The 20,089-nt window shown below is 37.8% G+C and overlaps 3 protein-coding genes across 23 annotated transcripts in view; all 3 read right to left on the bottom strand.

The window, feature by feature from the left end:
• Nucleotides 1-6,463: 6,463 nt before the first annotated feature.
• On the bottom strand, nt 6,464-7,269 carry LOC148173551 (acireductone dioxygenase-like). The gene is made up of 3 exons (XM_088038825.1): nt 7,031-7,269; nt 6,687-6,986; nt 6,464-6,642 (listed from the first exon to the last, which is right to left on the bottom strand). Exons 1-3 carry the CDS (start codon nt 7,151-7,153, stop codon nt 6,511-6,513), a joined length of 555 nt encoding a protein of 184 aa, XP_087894951.1. The 5' UTR covers nt 7,154-7,269; the 3' UTR covers nt 6,464-6,510.
• A 44-nt stretch (nt 7,270-7,313) lies between these two features.
• Nucleotides 7,314-8,007, bottom strand: LOC148173550 (acireductone dioxygenase-like). The gene is made up of 3 exons (XM_088039420.1): nt 7,864-8,007; nt 7,531-7,812; nt 7,314-7,481 (listed from the first exon to the last, which is right to left on the bottom strand). The coding sequence occupies exons 1-3, from the start codon at nt 7,987-7,989 to the stop codon at nt 7,347-7,349; spliced, it is 543 nt and encodes a 180-aa protein (XP_087895546.1). The 5' UTR covers nt 7,990-8,007; the 3' UTR covers nt 7,314-7,346.
• A 145-nt stretch (nt 8,008-8,152) lies between these two features.
• Liprin-alpha (PTPRF interacting protein alpha) overlaps nt 8,153-20,089 on the bottom strand; it is a 65,111-nt gene continuing 53,174 nt past the window's right edge. For 2 of the 21 annotated variants that reach the window (XM_088038100.1, XM_088038111.1), the window contains exons 2-18: nt 19,834-19,935; nt 15,054-15,218; nt 14,921-14,995; nt 14,759-14,872; nt 13,893-13,988; nt 13,529-13,816; nt 13,306-13,443; nt 11,815-12,759; nt 11,409-11,498; nt 11,055-11,209; nt 10,944-10,985; nt 10,533-10,731; nt 10,333-10,484; nt 9,437-9,910; nt 9,234-9,390; nt 9,070-9,186; nt 8,153-9,019 (exon numbers count right to left, since the gene is read on the bottom strand). In XM_088038100.1, the coding sequence (XP_087894226.1) occupies nt 8,936-9,019; nt 9,070-9,186; nt 9,234-9,390; nt 9,437-9,910; nt 10,333-10,484; nt 10,533-10,731; nt 10,944-10,985; nt 11,055-11,209; nt 11,409-11,498; nt 11,815-12,759; nt 13,306-13,443; nt 13,529-13,816; nt 13,893-13,988; nt 14,759-14,872; nt 14,921-14,995; nt 15,054-15,218; nt 19,834-19,935 (3,393 nt within the window). In that variant the 3' untranslated portion in view covers nt 8,153-8,935. The remainder of the gene's footprint in view (nt 9,020-9,069; nt 9,187-9,233; nt 9,391-9,436; nt 9,911-10,332; nt 10,485-10,532; nt 10,732-10,943; nt 10,986-11,054; nt 11,210-11,408; nt 11,499-11,814; nt 12,760-13,305; nt 13,444-13,528; nt 13,817-13,892; nt 13,989-14,758; nt 14,873-14,920; nt 14,996-15,053; nt 15,219-19,833; nt 19,936-20,089) is intronic. The other 19 variants (XM_088038104.1, XM_088038101.1, XM_088038105.1 and 16 more) reach the window with 19 other exon arrangements.

The raw sequence follows: 20,089 nt of genomic DNA, 5'->3' as shown, positions 1-20,089 counted from the left end.
TGGATGCGCCCATAATTGTAACACTCTACACGTAATTATTTAGTTCACGTGTTACAAAGTGCATTAGCGCAAATCAACCGTAATACAGTTATTAAATACCACTTACATTGGTTTAAAATCGCTGATCTTATTAGCGGAGTTCATTTACGGTCCGCTTCGTTTTCGAGTTCATTACCACCAGTAAACGATTATCAGAGAACTTTTAACGATGTGCTGTTATCTAACAGGGAAACTTTTATGTCAACTTCGTCTCAATTAACTCATTTTTTCGATTAACAGGAATCTTGAGGAATACTTTTTGAACTAGGCAGGTGTTTATCTTCATCCATTATACATATCTCGACATGAAAATCGATATATTGATAAAATCTCCGAAGTTTAATTCTCGTCAACCACACACTGTATATCTTTGCATCGGTGATGAGGACGATTATTTTAGTGCCCGTGTGAATTACAGTTTTCCATCATAATAAAAAATTCGTACATTCTCTGAGAAGACATGGAGACGCCCACCATTTTTTAAAACTGCTCAAACGTTGGAAACTATTTCGACAGTTTAGAGTCTAGACTCAAAGAGGTGAACTCTGGTGAACTTATCCAATTTCGCAGCTTTTATATCAATCTTGATGGATGATACTACGACAAAATCAAACAAAGCAACACCACCCGGCGGTTCTATTTTGTTCTACAAAAGCAAATCGTCTCATATGTGAATGTTTGGGTCAATGGGCTCAAACAGCGGTTTACCAATTTCAAGCTCAATTTTTTAAAAATATTTATTACTTTACATAAATTTGATTACTTTGGGGCGTTTTAAATAGTGTTGTTGACACGGAACAGACTGTTGAAATTTAGGGGAGGAATTAAGGAATTTGTGGGAACAGAGAGATTTTATCTGGTGTAAATTGTAAACAAAATAAACGACGTACTCTCAACAAAGTGTTCGTGCATTTAGGGTCTTTCAAGTAATTTCACCACGAAAATCCAAAAAGGAAAAGTAATCGGAATCCACTTAAGTTGAAATTAAATGAGCAGTTGAAATTACTAAACACTGTCAGTTAATTTCTGTACGAAAATGTGATGCTATGTTAATTATGTCCTCATATTTATTTTTTTTTTTTTGAAACAGCCAGTAGATTTTGTGTAAACTCATTTTCTTTTTAATACCTATTGGCTCAACCACCGAACAAAAATACGAAAGAAGAACTCCTGAAAATTTTTTTAGGCTGTTTTTTAGACATTTAATGATGGTTTTATTACATTTTATTAAAATAATACTATACTAATACTAATATAATATTATTTTTCTATTTCGCGTTCATAATGAAGATATTTCGATACGCGTTTGAGCTTATTTTGGTGTCGTAATGGACCAATCCCGTGCCAATATTTCCAGGAACAAATATTTTTCTTAGGTTTGCAGCAAACAAACCGTCAACCTGTCGTCAACGTTGACAATTTAGATTTTGGTTTTGATAAACCATGATAAATCGATCAATACACCATTATTTCTTGTTGTACTTGGCTTAATAATTCATCGGAGAAAAACTCTTTGGATGCAAGAGAACCATCATGATCATGATCAACATCTTCGCTCTCTTGCCCCCCTTGCGCTCACACCTGTCAAACTGACTGAAATTGGATTTGGCTACTTCGAATCTTTTTCCCGAACATTTTGCAAATGCCAACTACCCTAAAATTCCCTAGATTTCGAAATCAAGTTTTTTCGTTGAGTGCTTTAATGATTGAGCGCTGTTAAATGGTTAACGCACAAGAGTTGTATTAAACTTTTTGGCCGAAAAATTTTAATGTAAATAATTGGGTTTTTCAAAATTCATGAGAACTGTCACATCTGACATTTGTAAATTTCATCAACTGTCAATTCTGTCAATTTTGTAGTTGGTGCACAAAAAGTACACAAGATGGCGCTGTATAAAAAACGTTTTAGTATGACTTTAAAAATAGAAATGTTGTCTTAATTGAGAAAATAATTTAGGTAGATTCCTCTTTGGTGATCAATCTTCATTATTGTAAAGTGATTTTAATTTATAAACGCATCTGAAGAGCAGACGATTTGGGCAATTTTTACCGCACGGCGTGTGTAAACGTCCAAGGCGTTTGTAAATATATTTTATATCAAACCTTAGTGAGGTCCAAAGGTTGATCCTGGCCCGAAATTTGGGACTGTACCCAAAAACTGTGTCGAGGAATGTACTTGATAGGGATATTTTTAAACACCAAAAGTTGCCGACATGCATGGCAGCATTTTGACAGGAACGTCAAAATTTGTAAACATTGATGAGACATTTACATTTCGCGTTGGAATAACATTAAAAACTGTTGAATTCTTCCGAAAATATGAGGTTATTGCATTAAAAATTGGGATGGTTTTTAAATAAGTGGTTTCTTTGTTTGTTATTAACAGTGAAGTAATAGAATCTCGCCGACTAGCAGTTTACTATTGTGTTTTTGAAACACGAATGTTTAATCACCTAATTAAAGAATTAAAGAGGACAAGGGAAGTGATGCAAGTGAAACTAGAATGAAATCTTAACCGAAATCTTGGCCTACTCGTCCACAAAGAAGTAGAAAATTCAAAATTTGATAACTCTAACCTTAAACCACTCTAGTTGGAAACTGTCTGATTTTACTTCATGAATGTTTGCAACCGTACTGGATTTGCGTAAATTCAGCACACATTATTAACTTTATGACCAAATGCCCTACTATGTCAAACTCTGAAGGAATCTTCAAACTCTAGCGTTGTTAAATTTTTTGCAATGAATTGTTGTCAAAGGCAAACACCACTTTTCTTGTAGTTTACAAATAATATGCTTATTATTTGCTTTAGCAAAGATGTCAATTTTATCTCTAAACCCAGCTACAAATCAGTTTTTGCTCCAAAAGTTTCTACACACACGTTACTCTTACTGCATTGATGTGCAAAATGATATAATGAAATCTTGAAATCATTAATCTGATATAATCTTGCCTTTTAGTGTTTTGCCAACTACTTTCAATTCACAGTGCAGTTTTTAAGAGCCAGCGAAGTTCATAAATTTAAGTTTGTAGGTTAGTGTAAACAAATCCATTTTGACATATTGACGTTTGACACGATATCCCCCTCTTCTTCAAAACACCCCAATTAGTACCAACTTTAATGAATTTTACTAACACAATACAATACACTGGTCATTCATGTATACTAGTTAACACTAAAATGGGGGCCACACTATCAATTGGTATGACATATATATTGTTTCCGAAGATGTCATTTGAATGTTAATTTGACGTTTACAATTCATAAGGCCAAAAATGGTATTAACGTTATAGTGTAATGTGATTTTTAGGGAGCAGCAAGTTCACTGATGGATAGAAGATGGTCATCTCAGTCAACTTTTTCACAAGAATAAAAATATTCGTTCAGATAATCGGGCAACGAAATAGTATATTAAGTATTAAGAACGGTAAGGACACTTTACCGATCGAAGACAATTGTTTGGAGGAGGAGCGCAGCGACGACTCTAATTATTGTCTGAGATCGGTATAGTCCTTAACGTTCGTGATGCTTATAATATTTTTTGCACGATAGACAAATTTCGATTATTTTTATAAAACTAAAAATGTTACAAATAATTGACATTAATTGTGCTTCAAAAATTCCTGAAAAGTCAAAATTTCGGTCTGAGAATGGATATAAATCCTTCATTTTCAATGACTATTTTTAAATTTTTGCTTACTGTTCTAGAACGGTAAGTAAATTTTGTAAAGTCCGCTTTTTTATTAAAAAACCACCAACACCGCTCTCTCCTACCACTTTACAACCGGCAACGTCGTCGATGGTGACTTTTTGGTGATAAAATCAAATAGATTAGCTGCCTAATTGACAATTTAATCACACAAAACGACCTTTCAGGCTGTGCCGAGTGTTTTCACTATTAAATCCTTTAATTTGCAATCCAACAGGCTGTAAAAGGAACGTTTTTAACGGAAACACTGCCCAATTTTCAGAAATTTCAAAAATTTGCCAACTATTTTCTCACCAAAAATCTCCCTAGGCAACGTCGCCGGTTGTAATACAGGAGAAGATTGCGGTGTTGGTGGTTTTTTGAAAAAAAAAAACGGACTTTACTTACCGTTTTGTTCTATCGTGCAAAAAATATAGTGAATGCGTCGAAAATGATTGACAGATCTTTTTCTACGTGACAACATCTCTGCTATCAATATGTGATATTTTCCGAAATTACCATTAATGAAGAAAGTTTAAAAATCTATCGTTCAATTTAAATTCATTGAAACAAAAATCCCTCGTGATTGAAAGTGTTTATTCTTTTTAATTTCAGCTTGAACATCGGTAAGTTTGAAACATGCAATCGCTGGTGTTCTTCATGTCTCCCATTTGCATTTTGAGCTCAGATTTCAGCTTGCATACAAAGTTTCTCGACTGATTAGCATCATTTTTATGCAGACAGTGCACGACAAGTCTGAAGTTCAAGTTAATTATAAGATGTCCAGACCTACAGTTCATCAAACGCTCTAGTGCGGTTATGGCTTTGACTTTTTAAATCGTTTACAGCCACTTTACCGCAAACCCCATAAACATAATAACATAATAGTGGTTGGGTCTTATCTGCCTTGAAATTAACCGTAATAAATATTTTTACCCAGCTGGTCAGTCTTACAAATCGAAGCAATGAAATTCCTCAAAATACGACTTGAAGTGCAATTATATGAAACTTACAAATAGAATTATAATAATTATCTTATAACTCGATTGATTGACACGGTGAACTTGTTGAATGAACTTATTATCTCACGTAAACTATAACAAGATAGCCAATTATTCTGTTTTATTTATTTTTAAGATTTTAAGAATCTCTTTATGAAAATAAAGATCTGCTATTGTTAGTCTTGAGAAAGACTGTTTGAAATTCGAACTCGAAACTCAGGAACCAAAAAAAATACAGAAAAAAGGGAAGACACACGTTGACGAAGCTGAATTTTACTAGAAACTGATTCTTTTCAAAAGTGTAAGCACTAAATAAATTCTCATCCCCACATTTGCCCTTTTACTTTATTTTTAAACCGACATAATAAAAGAAACTGGAAAGTCCCAAAAACTTGGCGTCTTGGTGAGTTTATATACCTGAAATAATCAGATTATACCATCCATTTTTATCCACTGTTTTATCCACTGAAAATCTCATCCCCTCATTAGCTCTTTCTTTGCAGTTTATGAGGGTCAAAGATCAAATATGCCGAAAAAACATTGAAACTTCCGGTAATCCAGAATTCCTAGACGTGTTTTGAATGTTGTGTCTTGATTATTGTTATCGGTCAGCTCTATTAAGTATAGCAATCAATAAATAGACGTCTAAAATCAGATAGTTTTAAAAATTAATTTTAATTTATAATCATTCATCGCTTTATATAAATTAAAGTTGATTTATTGAAAAAGAATCATTTTAAAAACTTTTTCCTGTATTCAAAAGTTAAAGCCATAACAGCACTAGAGCGTTTGGTGAACTGTAGACGCGCATTTAAATGCAGAAAAATATATCAGTCGAAAATTTTCTACACCCTATAAAGACACTGAATTATAGCTAAATATCTGTATCCTACAGCAGACACTCTTTGATTCTACAGCCTTTGCTCGTGCTTAAAGGATTCTTTGGTGGTTTCTTTCAATCTTTTGAATATGTATGCTTTGAATTTACGAGGACTTGGTTCACAAATCAAATATGCAAATGTTGACGAATATACTGATTCATAAAATTCGTTCTTTAGGTATTTTACGAATAAAAAAAGCAAATAATTTGTTTGAAATAACAAAATTTTATTAACCGGAAACGCATCGTTTAGTACAGCTAGAGAAAGGGTCACGAAGTGTTTGTTGTTCAAATTAATATCTAAAATCTGTTATCGTGTTTACTAACAATGTTTGAATTACAAATTAGCTCAACGGCCATTGTTATGCTGCACAGTGAACAATAACTATTTGTTTAATTCGATCGGATTCGATTAGAAGACACTAGAGGCTTTTACAATGTGATTTTCTAGTTCACATTGAGACGTGCGCTTCGTATAAAATACCAATAAGTGAGTTGACAATGTTTGGATTTAGAAAAAAAAGTATCGAAAAAAACCACACCGAATCTCCTCTGATTATTGCATAAAAAAAGAAGACAAACAAATACGTTTTATATTTGCTGTCTCGTCAGCTAACAATACACTTTGTAAACAAGTCTTCAATTAAAGAAAATATGTACAAGTCGTAATAAGTTGAAAACATTCCACAGACATCTGAGACAAAGCCCAAACACATCTAACCTTTCCTATTTTTTCTGCATTTAGGTAAATAACACGACAAATATGTCGACTTTCCATAAAATAGAAATAAATTAAACTCATTCAGTCTTGGTTTACTGAAACGGTAGAAATGGTGGAGGCGCCAAAAATCAAACGCTGTGCAACATATTTATATAAACAGACATATTAACAAAAATTATTTCAAAGTGTCTTAAAATTCCCTGCCTCCAGTTTTTTCAAATACTCTTTTCTGCAGTCCATGTCATCAGCAGGGCGATTATAAGGCAGCCATACAGGTTCCCCAATGAAAAATCTCCGCGCTTTGATGTAGTCCTACAAAACAAAATGAGTAACAGAAAAATTCCACTGTCCCCCACCTTTGTATCCAACGTAAAACGATGGTAAATTCCACTGGGAATTATAATCATATCGCCAGCAACAACTTCAATTCTAACCCACTCATCATTTTTATCTCTAACATCAAAATAACCAGATCCATCCACAACAAAACGGATTTCTTCGTCTGTGTGTAAATGCTCTTGGAAGAACTTTGTTAACATTTGATCATAATTGGGCAAACAGTCCTTAGAACATGTCATTTGATCTTCATAAGTGTAGCCTCTGTCCTTTTTTAATTTTTCTAAGACGCCATCGGATGAGAAGGTTTCCAGGTTTAGCTACAAATTTATAGTGGTGCTAATTCGACAATGATTGAATTTACCTTGAAATATTCCACTCCAGAGACTTCAAAGAGCTCCTCAAGTGTCAGGAATTTAGGTGGGTTTCTGTGGTGTTGTTGCCTCTGGTCGGAGGAATCATCATCCATGTACCAAGCACGAACCATTTTCTCGTCTTTTGATCAAAAGAGTGATGGCCATAAGGTCACGCGATATTTATATTTACAAAAACATAACCAAACTTTGATATGATAAGTCAATGTCAAAGTGACAAGGTGTTTTATTGGTTGCCTAACCCCAGGAGTTTCTCATTAATAATAAACAAATAAACCTAATTATTTATTATTTGACTACAATAAATTAATCTTCAATAACAAACTTTCCGTCTTGTAATTTTTTAACATAGTCCTGACGAGACGGCATGTTATCTACTGGTCGTTCGTGTGCGGTGTACTGCGGATCCTTCATAAACAGTCTCTTCGCCTTGAAGGAGTTCTAAGCAATAAAGTAATTAAGTAAAGTCAACAAAGTTTATCGCGTTTACCGAATGATCCAACATGAAGCGATGGTAGCAGCCTCCAGGAACTATAATCAAATCACCGCTCACAACTTCTACTCTTATCCATTCATCGTTCTTATCTCTAATATCGTAATAACCGCTCCCTTCAAGAACAAATCTGATCTCTTCATGTTCGTGGAGATGCTCTTTGTAGAATTTTTCCAATTCGCCCTCGCTGGGAGTTTCAAGTTCATCCTCGTAGCCGTAACCCCGTTCTTCTTTGATTTTTTGTAAAGAACCATCAGCTTGGTAGGTATCGACGTTGAGCTAAAAAATGAGACGAGTGGAGAAGTTAATAAAAAAATTAGAGAATTATACCGCGTGATGTTCGACACCTGACACTTTATACAAATCTTCTAAAGTGATGAACTTTGGAGGAAGTCTTTGGTGCTCATCTCTTGGGCTTTGTAACGCGTCGCCTTCAATGTACCAAGCACGAACCATTCTTGATGCTTTCCAAACAAAAACTGAGATCAAAGTGAGTGGTTTTATAGACAATAAATTTATCTTGCTCAAGTGTTTGTTTAAGAGCGCCGTTAATTGAGTTAATAAAAAAGTAATTGGGTAAAAATCCTGTGTCCTTGGAGTGGAAAATAAAAATCCGGGAAATGATTCGATTTTCGTTATATTTATGTATAATGCAATGTACATAAATTAACACTATTATTAGATCAAATACGAGTAATGACAATCATTCCCGGAGCGTAAGCACAACTCCGTATAGTTAATAACAATATAATAAGCACAATAGTTATATTTAGATTTAAAATAAATAACAAGTAAAAATATATTACAAATGTTGTATAAAAGATACTAAATGTAATAAAAACTTAAAAATATATATCGTCTGTATAATATATACAGAGTAGTACAACTAATGACTGCTTTTTCAATACGGGTACCTATTGGAATAACGGAAATAACTGTCACTCAGAATCGGATTCGCTAATCAAGATGTGAAATAGCTGAGTACAAGTCGGATACAAACCATCCACATCCAGAAGCTTTACGAGGACACCGGTAGTTTTGTACTAGCTAATCAGCAAATTAACAGTGTCTACAAGCTCAACAGATGGCAGCACCGAGTGCAGGCACGCATGGGATAATACTGACTGTCGCTGCCACATTCAACAATATACTCGCTGGTAATCCAACAGATAAACAACAACTTCAATGTACAATTAATAATACTATAAGTTATTTACGATACAGGTTAGTTCATTAAAGCTCTTATGTCATTTCATACACAAGTCTGATTTTTACTTAGGTTTTCTTTGTACAAATGATCTCTGCAGCGAATATCGACGAGAAGGGAGGTAGCACGGGCTGCGTATGACTGCGAGCAGCGGAACACTACATGGTCATCTTTTTAACGAAATTCTGGGCCATATCAGGACCGGACTAGATCATCTGCTCGTCGATCTGTCGCCACGCGGATGAGATTGTTGAATTCTACTTCTAAAGTTTGTCTTGCCTAGAAATCAACACCGTCAGAAATACAACGATATACATTTCAACCCTTACTTGTGTGTTTTGAGTTGGAATTTGCAACGTGAGAGCCATACTGTTCGCATCAAAGCTCTCATCCAACGCAATTAAAGCACCATGGACTCCAGATTCTAATAGATTATTCCCATATTCCTACAAACAACCAAATAAAAAACAATCACGTTTGTTACTGCACCCACCTTTAACCCGATATTAGAAACCCATCTAATAATTCTTTCATTGCTCCAGACTAGAACGTCTTGTAGAATATTTTCAGAGTTTTTCCTCCTCTCTTCTAATAAATTACGATCATAATTTAATCGTTTTAAACATGATATGCCATACTGAAGACTAGTTCTGAAACCAATAAATCAGTCATCGATGGTTTCTCTCACGCATTTACCTATGAAAACTATCCACCATTTTGAGTTGCCCTCTTAAGTCCTTCTTCGTGAGATGATCTAACATCCTCGCATCGACTAGACATTCCATAAACGTGGTGCGATATTGAGGAAGCCCGAGTGCAGGCAGCCACGAATTCCCTATCCACTCATGATTCATATCGCCAAAAGCTAACGTTGTTCTTGAAGTTTTCGGTGCCGATGGCGACGTCAATGACACCATTTCTTGGATAGCCAGTCTTAATTTCAAGCGGTGGAGCGGGTTGCTGATTCCGATTTCTCTCTGTATTTCGGTATCGCTCAGGGCACTCATGATGGCCCCTGATTTAACATTAGCGCGGCATGCGGCCACATACCAAGCCGGCATTCCAACCCATAATTCCAACCAAGCGACAATGGTAGGACCGTTCCACAAGGCGAAAGGTGTGCCGGCTTTCATTGCTTCGGCAAGGAGTTCATGTCTGTAATCACGCTCCCTTACAGAGAAGATTGTTCAGATTAATACACGCACCTCTAGAGACCTTTTGGAAAAATCTAACATGCTAAATCTACGAATAATATTTTATATTGCAGTTTTGTCTGGAGGTGGTGTTCGACGGTATTAATTAGTCTGTGGTTAGAATGAATTGCACTGCTGTGACCGTTACGACCGTTAATTCTGTTAATGAAGCGGAAAGCTTGCAAGTGAAGCTGACGAGTGCTTTCTTAATACTGCAATATAGCATATTAGGCATGTGGAGTTTAAAAACTGAAAGTTAGTTCGACTACAATATCGAGACCCTGTGACTCTGACGCAAGGTCTTGACACTTTTGATACCTTATCTAAATTAAAAAAGTATGTGCTTCATGAACGTTGAAAGTGAGAAATAAAGTTAAATAAATGTTTAAATGATCATACACCCACTTCTTCTTCTGCCTGCGATCGAAGTCTCCCTTCTGTCCCAACTTCCCTGACACACTAATGGAGTCGCTTAAATCACCATCAGCCATTCCAATGCTCGTCTGGCTAAGATTCAACGAACTTTCGCTCCCAACTTCTTTACCTTTCACCTATAAAAACAACGTCAACACTTTAATCCTCGGCTTTATTCATCTCACCTTCTCTTTCTTGCTAAAGAATCGTCCCAGTGACGATTTAATGCCTTTTTTCTTTTGAGCTGCCGCCGCTGCTGCCACTGCCGCCGCGGAAACGTCCCTAGGCACGCCAGATATCGTGTTCTTGTGCAGACTCTCCTGACTGCTGTGACGAGAGGATAGAGGTGATGGAGGTGTGTGCGTCTGGCCTTGCCTAAACACACTGCACTCTACTGTCTAAACTATGGCTAATCAAGCATGCATCTATGCAGACATGCGGTATGTGTAGGCAATTTGAAAGCTCGTGTGGTAACGGGTTCGATGTTAAAAACAAAAATCATGCAGTGTATGTACAAAACGCGAGTGTCGTGAATTTCCCAACACTCAGTATCGAAACGAAAAAAAGCCAAATCGGTAACTAGCCACATTAATAACCTGTATGAAACTCCGGGAGGTAACCCGCTTGCCCCAGTTCGTCTATGCGGTAAAAATTGAACATTTTTAACTCTCACTCACGCCACAGTTTAAGCAATAGCAAACACAAACCTCCTCAGTTCTTCCTGACTATGAGCCAGAGCTTGCGCTACTCGTTCCAATCGAAGGGATCTTGCAGTCAACGGTGATGCTCCTCCGCCGCTGCTACTGTCGCCCATGTGCATTTCTTCTCTGGACATTTCCGACGACAACGGCGCCAATTGGAGCTGTTCAAAACAAGTACGTTATCGACGAAATGACAACGAATTCCATGTCAATTAAACAATACGCATGCTGCTAGTGAGTAGAGATTAATGTGCGTGTGATGTCTGTTAAAGCCAACAAAATAAGTTCCATACAATGGTAAATCGAAAATGATGAGGGTTTACCATTATAGAGTACCGACGGACATGTTAAATAACAAACCTGACTGGAAGGTAACGATTCAGAGAGGGCCCCAGGGCTCAACGTCGAATGATATTGTTGCAAATGCGCCGGTGACATAGATGCAGGTGCCTACAACATCACATTTTCACACACCTAGATTGTATCTTGTTTTCCGTTTGAGAGTTGGCTTTATGACGCAGTGAAAGTGCGATGAGAATGGAGGGCATGCATCTGAGAAGAAGGAACCACCAGCGCAACGCCACACGGAAAGTGATTTTTCAACGATTCTTAAATTTCCGGCATGAAAAATCCCCTATTAACAATGTTACGCTCATACAAAACAACGAAATCTAATCAACATGCAGTGTTAATCCATCGCAATGATTCTACAGCTTTGCGCGGTGAGTCCTTCCACAAAGGATTAGTAGTGAAAAACCCCGCTCACCGTATGATACTTATGCATATAATCCCTTTGAGGAGAATGATGCGATTTTGGAGTAGATCTACCGCTTACAGGAGGACTCTGTCGTTCCAGACTGCGCCCTCTTGCCAGGAGATTCATGTGTTCCATGCTGCCAACCCTCGACTCCAACTCCTCCGCTCGTGCCTCGGTGTTCTGCTTCTCCTCTTGAATGAGTCTAATTTCGTTGTTGATGGCGTCCAACTGCTCTTGCAGCATCATTGCTAGAGTCTGGGCGTCGGTGTGTCCGGACGGCGACAGCATATCGGCCGTGCTGAAGAGACTATCGTTGTCGTCACCTTCCGCGTCACTGGAGACGTCGAAAGCTTGTTGGACGTTGGCCAAAACGTGCGCTTGTTGCAACTTCTCCCATTCATGTTCGGCCATGGACCGCGAACCGAACGGTAACTTATTGGGGTCTTCGTCGATGGGAGTTCTGCTTTTGTTGGGCCGCCGAGGCAAGGAATGCGTATCGAAGCTGGAATGACTAGCGCTACGCGAAAAACTGTTCGGATCGACCGCGTTAGGCGACAAAGAACGTGTTAAAGCGTCCGTTTGTTGGATATTATACGCGATTTCTTGTTGCAACATTTGTCTTTTGACGTTGTCGATTTCTAGACGCGACTTTGATAACTCTTTCATTATATCGCCTTTTTGTCCTTCGAGCTCTTCCATCATTTTGCGCGTTTTGTCGAGCTCTTGGGTTAGATTGTTCTTTTCTTGGAGGGCGTGCATTCGTTCTTTCAGATGATCCTGAAGGCGGTCGTTTGATTCGGAGAGAAGTTTATCCACCGTCGCCGAAAGACGAGAGTTGTGCTCTTCGTTCATTTTTAGTCTTTGGTTAAGGCGCATCAGCTCGGCGTTCTTCTCGTCTAAGTTGGCTTCCAACCGCTGGATGCGGTCTTCGGCGGAACCATGGCGTTCTTGAGCCTGAAAGAAGTATGAAAATAACGGAGCTCCGACTAGAAAACAACTAATCTAGTCTAGTGTAAAAGCATGCTCGACAAACTAAACTTCTTCCCGTCGAACATACCTTTGTCTCGCATGATTTTAAACAGTCATAATTAGTGTTCGTTTTTCATGCTCTACAAAACGAACTCCAATCTGGCTGCTAAAGTCAAGCAATTTAGTTTAAACTGATTAAAAACATGCAACATACAGCTTGTTTCAAGTGCCCTAAATTCACTGATGGTAAAAATCAACGGAACTGGTTAGTAGGCTCAAGGCTCACTTGCTACGGACGGTCTAAATAAGTCATCTAAATAAAACATCGAAAGCTCTAACACTGAGATTTAGTTGTCGGAAGACGGAGGAGCTATTTGTTCTAATAAGATTTGTACAACGATGCGCAACAGTTCTCTAAACGCGCCTGAGAGTGCACAGTTAGAGGAAACAACTAGAACGTGATCGGAAACGGTGCTAGATTTAAAACACATTACAAGTAAAAACATTAGAAGTGAGCTGAGAGCTTCGTACCTGTGGTCTCACCTGAGTCAGCGCCTCCATGCGCTGCTTCAACTGCTCCTCCATTTCAGGCAACTTGGAAAATTGGGCAAGTTTCTGTTCGGCCAATTCCAGCTTCTCTTGAATTGCAGCGATCTTCTCCTCTTGCAACTGCACAAATAACATTAAACTGTTTTTGCAAGGCCAACTAATTTTAATAAGTGTTTATCAAAATTGAAACCGCCACTATAAATACCTTAAGCTGAGCTTCCTTGTGCTGCAGTTCTTGCTCGAGTTTCTCGTTCAAATCGTGCAACGACGTCGATTCCCTCTGAGCATTCAGATAGCGTTTTTCCAACGTAGCGATCCTCTCTTCTTGGTCTTCTTTCTGCGCTACGTTCTCCCGCAGATCCCTCTGCAATTTCGAGTTGGCGTCTTGTGCTTTGAGGAGTTCTTTTTGTGCTTTTGCTAAGTTTTCTTCCAGTTCGCCGAGGCGATTCTGCATCTCCGCGACTCGTCTTTGCCAGGTGCTAATCTCTCCAGTCTGTTTACACGAAAAAGTCAGTCATGTTGAGTTGGGCACTTTGTGAAGAAGTTTAGTTTAGACGGATTAGACTCACTTGCTGTTCCAGTGCTGTTTGAAGATCGGCTATCCGAGCAGCGCTGTCAGTCTCTGGTTCCACTCCGCCGTTTGTGAGCCGAGGCTTCGACGCTGCCTAAAGTCCCACAACAACATGCCACATCACAACATCTATTATTAAACATGCAACGAATTATTACAAATAATGATTTCATGTAATCAGCCCTATGGTGGCTACATATCGAAGCAAATTAATAAATTTATAAAAGTTAGAGGCTTAGTCCTACCAAGCGATCCAAGTGTGAGTTCTCTCTGTGGTATGTTAAAAAAGAGACGCATTAAATTCTTCTGCAGTAAAGGCTCGAATTCTTATTCTACTGCACATTAATTTTACTACAATAACAAGAATTTCCGAGACACGGGTTATCTCATATTTATCTGTTGTTGTGAAGCCCCCGGTAGTCCTACAGAGAATACAGCATGTGTTGACATAAGCACGGTATATTACACGGTTTAGTGGTTTCGCTAATTACGCCCTTTACCACGTAACAAGATGAATTTAAGGTTTTTCTGTATAAAATGTGGGTGTAGACGAAAATGTAAATTGCTACGAGAAATGTGAAATTCTTTTTAGTTTCGAGTTGTACTGTTCAGAATTTAAAGTAAAATTTAAGAAAGCAAGTACATTAAAAGTGATAAGCTACATTTATACATCTACAAAAGGAGTGAACTCGCTAAAACTGTCAAGTTTCGAAGCCGCTCCAGAATAAAAGATAGCACGGACAAAGTTTCAGTTTTGAATAGAATTTTAATTAAGCAGAAGAAGTAAAAAAATGCTCCAAATAAACGATGTTGAAGCAGTCGTGACATGCTTTTTATATTCCTCACGGTAAAAAATATAATCACCTTATTATTAACATTTAATACTTGGTCCCCTGAATCGACTTGTCCGTTCTCTTTGGGTTTATCTTCTACGGCAGGTACATTGGAGGGTATCACTCCTTGTTTATACTGTTGTAACTGTAAAGAAGCAATCAGCCCGCATCGTGAGAAAAAACAATAACTCACCTCTTCTTTGGTTGTAGCTAATTCTTCTTCTAGGCTTGAATTTCTTTCTAAAGCTACTCTCAGTCTCTCTCGTACCTAAAAGCCACAAACGTGTAATTTATGATGCACTGTTTTTTTGTTGTATGTTTGGCACCTTTTCATCTAAAGCTTTGTGATGCTCGAATAAACTTTTAAGTGCCTTCAGAACTTCTACCTCGCTTGAAACTCCGGACTGAGCGGCCGCCTGTCTCTTCACCACCGTCATCCTGAGCGACCTTTCGTGTCTTGACACAAGACATTCCAAATGCTCCAATAGTAGCTAAAAACAACACTTATTAGAATTGTAGTGCTCATTCCAAAATTAAATTATGTTGTCCAACACGCCATCATCAATCCTCGAATGCAGGACGCCGGTAAATAACCTGTTAAACAACCAGGACAAACAGATGCGGCATTTAATGGAAATGTTAAACCGTGGCGCTTACTTCCTTGTGCCGATTTGATGAATGTTGTTAGCTCGGAAATAATCGCGTGGCATGCAATACAGCATTCAAAATAAAAAAACGCGTTCACTCCACCAAGGAATGAATAGAATATTACTATTTCAGCTTTGAGGTTCAATTCCAACTTTGTTGAAGATGTAATAACTCAACGGTATGAACGGAAACAGAGATCCTATGCGAAATTTTAATGAAAACTGAGGTGCACGTTTTTGGGAAATTAATTTTCTCTCGTATATACGAAAAAGTTGGCGCAGTTGGCAATAAAACGAGCTTTGTTGAGGACAAAAAGATACTAATTTCTAGCTGGAAGTGGCAGAGATGTGTCCGGTGCACAAGAAACTGCAGCCAGCGTAGTGCCAACGAATTACATTTCCCCACAAAAATGTTTTTCTACTTTGCGTTAACAATACTTTCATTGTGAAACGCGTTTGCGTTTTAATTTTTAATTTTAAAAACAATTGTTTTTATTATAGCACGCAAAACAGTATTTTTTTTGGTTATGTTGGTTATGTTATTATGCCGACACTTGAACGTTGAATCAAAATCTCAATGATGATCATCATCATGATCACGAAAATGTGAAATTAGGAATAATGAACCAGAAGAAAAGCAAACGTTGTAATACCTAATTTTGCAAAATTTAACAGAAAACGTCAGTAATTATTTGAATTGAAATTTTGTTAGACAAATGTCATTACCTCTTTTGTCACCAACCTAACTTGTCAAAAATCCCTAATCGAAAATAATTTCTTTCAAATGCAGTTTTTAAATTTATTTGCAATGCAAAGTAGAAAAAATAGTATATTACACTCATTTCATAAGACGACTTGTAGCACTCATTCTATTTGACCACTCCTCGCTGCGCTCGTCGGGACCAAAACTCATTCGTGCTACAATACTCGCTTTATGAAATACGTGTAATAATGTACTATTTTCTATTTCGCGTTCATAATGAAGATATTTCGATACGCGTTTGAGCGTATTTCGGTATCGTAATGGACCAATCCCGTGCCAATATTTCCAGGAACTTATATTTTTCTTAGGTTTGCAGCAGACAAACCGTCAACGTTGACGATTTAGATTTGACTGAAATTGGATTTGGCTACTTCGAATTGTTTTCCCGATCATTTTGCTCATGCCAACTACCCTAAAATTCCCTAGATTTCGAAATCAAGTTTTTTCGTTTAAAATAAGGCGAAATAGAAAAAATAGCGTAAGATACTTGTTCATAATGCATTTTGCCGCACTTACTACTTTATGAGACTCCTCGCTGCGCTCGTCGTGCGTGCGGCAAAATGTTCATTATGAAACGCGTTTCATAATACACTATTAGGTTTTATTCCCTCGAAGAATGTACGAATTGCGCAGAAAATAGATAAAAAATTGATGCAATTTATTGCATAAATAAAACTTCTGATGTGTCTGCATCAACAACGCCGAAACTAGGTAAGAATCACAAACTTTTACACTCAAGCTTTTCGTACAATGTATTAGTGCCATTCTTTGTTCGCCTGTGAAATAAAACAACAATCCAACTAGCTATTAATCTAAACCGGAAATCTCAAACACTTAGTTTTGTTGTCAGCTCAAGAACTACCTTCGATTACATTGTATCAAACTTTAAACATCACTCAACAGCCCCCAGAAAATCGCATTAGAATACGTGAAACCGAAATACTACTCTTATGGTAAGATTATGCGATTTGAAACCCTTAGACATAAAACAAGATGCTCGTATAATCTCGATCTTGATCTGTCGCTATTCAATTATTATAAATGATTGCACGATATCCCAGAAAGTCCACAAAGCGGAATTACAAAAGAAATTCGATACTCTTTTGCATACTTTTTTAAATACGTCCCTGCATTACACGCCAGCAGATTATTTTTCTCGATTAAGCGTCGTTTGTTTAAACAAAGTCGTTCGTTGGCGTTATCATCCAGCAACTAATGCTCGGTTTCACAAGTCTGCAGACGAAACCGCCGAGATAAATTAATTCGGATGGAGGTGTCAGCTCTTTGGCCGCAAACAGTGGCGGATTTGCATTCAACCACCGTGTCGTCCTACATCTTAAATACATTTTCGCAAATCTAATATGCAAAGCATGGGCACTACGGATAAATAAAAGGAAGGCAGGAAAGGGTTGGAATTTGTTGGAGAAAAACAAAATAACGTAATGCAATTTAGTTCTTTGTTGTGTTCGTGAAATATCGTCTTTGTGTTGCAAAGGAAATGTCGGAGCGGGACAAGTTTCAGATTTAACTGGTAGCAATCATTTTTGGATTTTCTTTACTAATTTTTTCGCCATCGCGTCAATTAAATTAAATTGGGGATGAGGATCTCAAGAACCTGCGCCACCTGGAAACGCGAACAAATCTCCTATTGTACCCCCGAATTCGGCGCCATAAAATCTCCGCCTTCCTCTGTTAATTATTAAGAAATCTGACGCGATGCGGTTACTAAATTAACCAAAGACGTCAATGCAAGAATTGCAAAGAAAATTCACTCCGTAAGTTGAGATTTCTAGAGGGTAGGAAAAGTGAGTTCAAGTAGGGGTTAGCAAGTAAAAGCCTCTTTAAACCCTTCAATGTTGCTGGGATTACGGAAAGGTGGTACGCTTGTAGCTTCACCGTCCATTAACTCTTCGTGCTGGGCATTTCCTCAGACACGAATGTTGGCTACTTGAGTTTTTCTAAACAGGGAGACACGTTGCGTATAAAAATGTGAGTCATAAAAGCCGGGCACGTGAAGAACGTGCCAGTTTCAAACTGCACAAAACAGTAAAGTTGGAGTTAATACGCCAACAATCTCTCCATCTTAAGTAAATTCTCCAAAGGGTGATAATTGGATGCGAGCTTGAGAACGAGGCGATGTCGTAAAGTTGTGATACCTTGACCCGCCCAAAAAATCTATTGTGAATAAAAGATCTGGCGAACCTGTAAAATCCTATAACGACGCTTCCAACATTGGAGCATCAGAAAACTAAACTATTTTTTCGTTTTGTTTATATTTCACATTTGTCGACTGACCCTCACTTAATTTCAGCTCGTACAGAATCCTCCGGCGCACACCTCCTTATCGTATTGATTTACAGCCGTAACATGTCAAACTAAGCCGATACACGTAGATAAAAGTGCCTTTGCGGCCTTCAAACCGTCTTCACTTTGATCAAGGATAACGTTTTTACCCAAATCGTGCAAGTTTCAGTAAAGTTCATCAACCCCAGATCCATACACTGTCCGACCTAATTAAATGAAAGCCTCAGCTTCCCTCAGAGCGTAATCAGGGATGCATAAACTAGACGTCATCAAGTAGCTGAACAGTACAGGTGCGAGGGTGGTTGCATGATTACGGAAAGCCACATGAAGCGGTAAAATTAACAACGCGAACTTCACAAATTAAAAAAATTAATGCAGGTTTTGGGGGCTGTTACAATCAAAGCAGACAAAATGAAAATTACAAGAATAGGGAGATCCATCACTGGTGTCTACATTGATTCGTTTTCTGCAAGATTTAAACTCCGGAAAGATTCAAATGGCGTCAGTACATGGTATTCTGCTCTAATAGAGATAAATTACGCAATCAAGAGTCCCATTAGGGGATAATTCTAACGAAAAATATGAACAACGTCGGGATTCCCATTCCGTGAGCTGAACACAGCTATGTTTTAAATTTAGACAGACGGAATGGTATGCACATGGCCACTTTATGCAAATACGTTATATTTTGTTCGGTCTGGTGGGAATCATCAAGTTTTTTCAGAAGCACCAACCCAATTAGTAAAACAGCAATGTGTTAAATTAATTGAAGTAAAATCAATCACGTATTGTTCCATCATGCACATCATTAACGCATATTTAACAATTTCCAACGCATTTCGAATATTACAGAATTTACTAGCGGCACAATAATATAAACCCCCACTCTGGGGCCCCATAAACTTGGCGCTATTTCACGATAACATCTCAACACGTGAATTCAATACTCCTCTGCAACAAATTACGTTATAAAGTTAACTTTTAACAGACTAAACGATAATACAATTTGAATATGGCTGCCACACTACGCCGTCTTAGACTCGAGATAAGACTCAGTGGCAAGCCGCTGCTGAATATTCAAATTAACTGAAACTGTACACCAAAGTAAAATTTGGGGGAAATTAAGCAGACGATTTATCATTTTATTGTGTCTGCCTCGCTTTATCTGTTTGGTCAAAATTAACGAAGCAATCAAAAATGGTTTTCACCCTCGTTCCCCTTTTATCAAAAAAATAAAGCGTGACAATATGCTGCATAAATAAATCGGGAAACGGAGTTATCCTGTCACAGGGACGTTGTTTCTTCCTCTGATGTATAAATAATACCGCGTCTCGTAATAAATGGCTCCGATTTGACGTATTACCCTGGATAAACGTAATGATGCAAACTCACCCTAGTATTATTTCGTTCCGCTTTAAGCTCCGATATTTCTTCTTCCCTTTCCAGAAGCTGCTCTCTCGCCGCATTGAGTTCCTTCGTGAGCGTTGCGAATTCCTGAAACGGGATATGACATTATTAACAAAGCTTGATCAATATAAATAGCATTGCATTAGTCGTTTCGTCTTAAATTATCTGTCTTGGTAAATAAAGCTTTCATTAAAGAGAAAGAATAATGGGAAAAAATATTAGCGGAGCTGCACAGTAGTCG

This window comes from Gnatocerus cornutus, chromosome 6, assembly GCF_029298725.1.
Source record: "Gnatocerus cornutus isolate USDA-ARS CGAHR chromosome 6, icGnaCorn1.1, whole genome shotgun sequence".
In the NCBI taxonomy this organism is placed as follows: Eukaryota; Metazoa; Arthropoda; class Insecta; order Coleoptera; family Tenebrionidae; genus Gnatocerus; species Gnatocerus cornutus.
The sequence above is the reverse complement of the archived record's forward strand: the minus strand, read 5'-3'. Positions and strand labels throughout refer to the sequence as shown.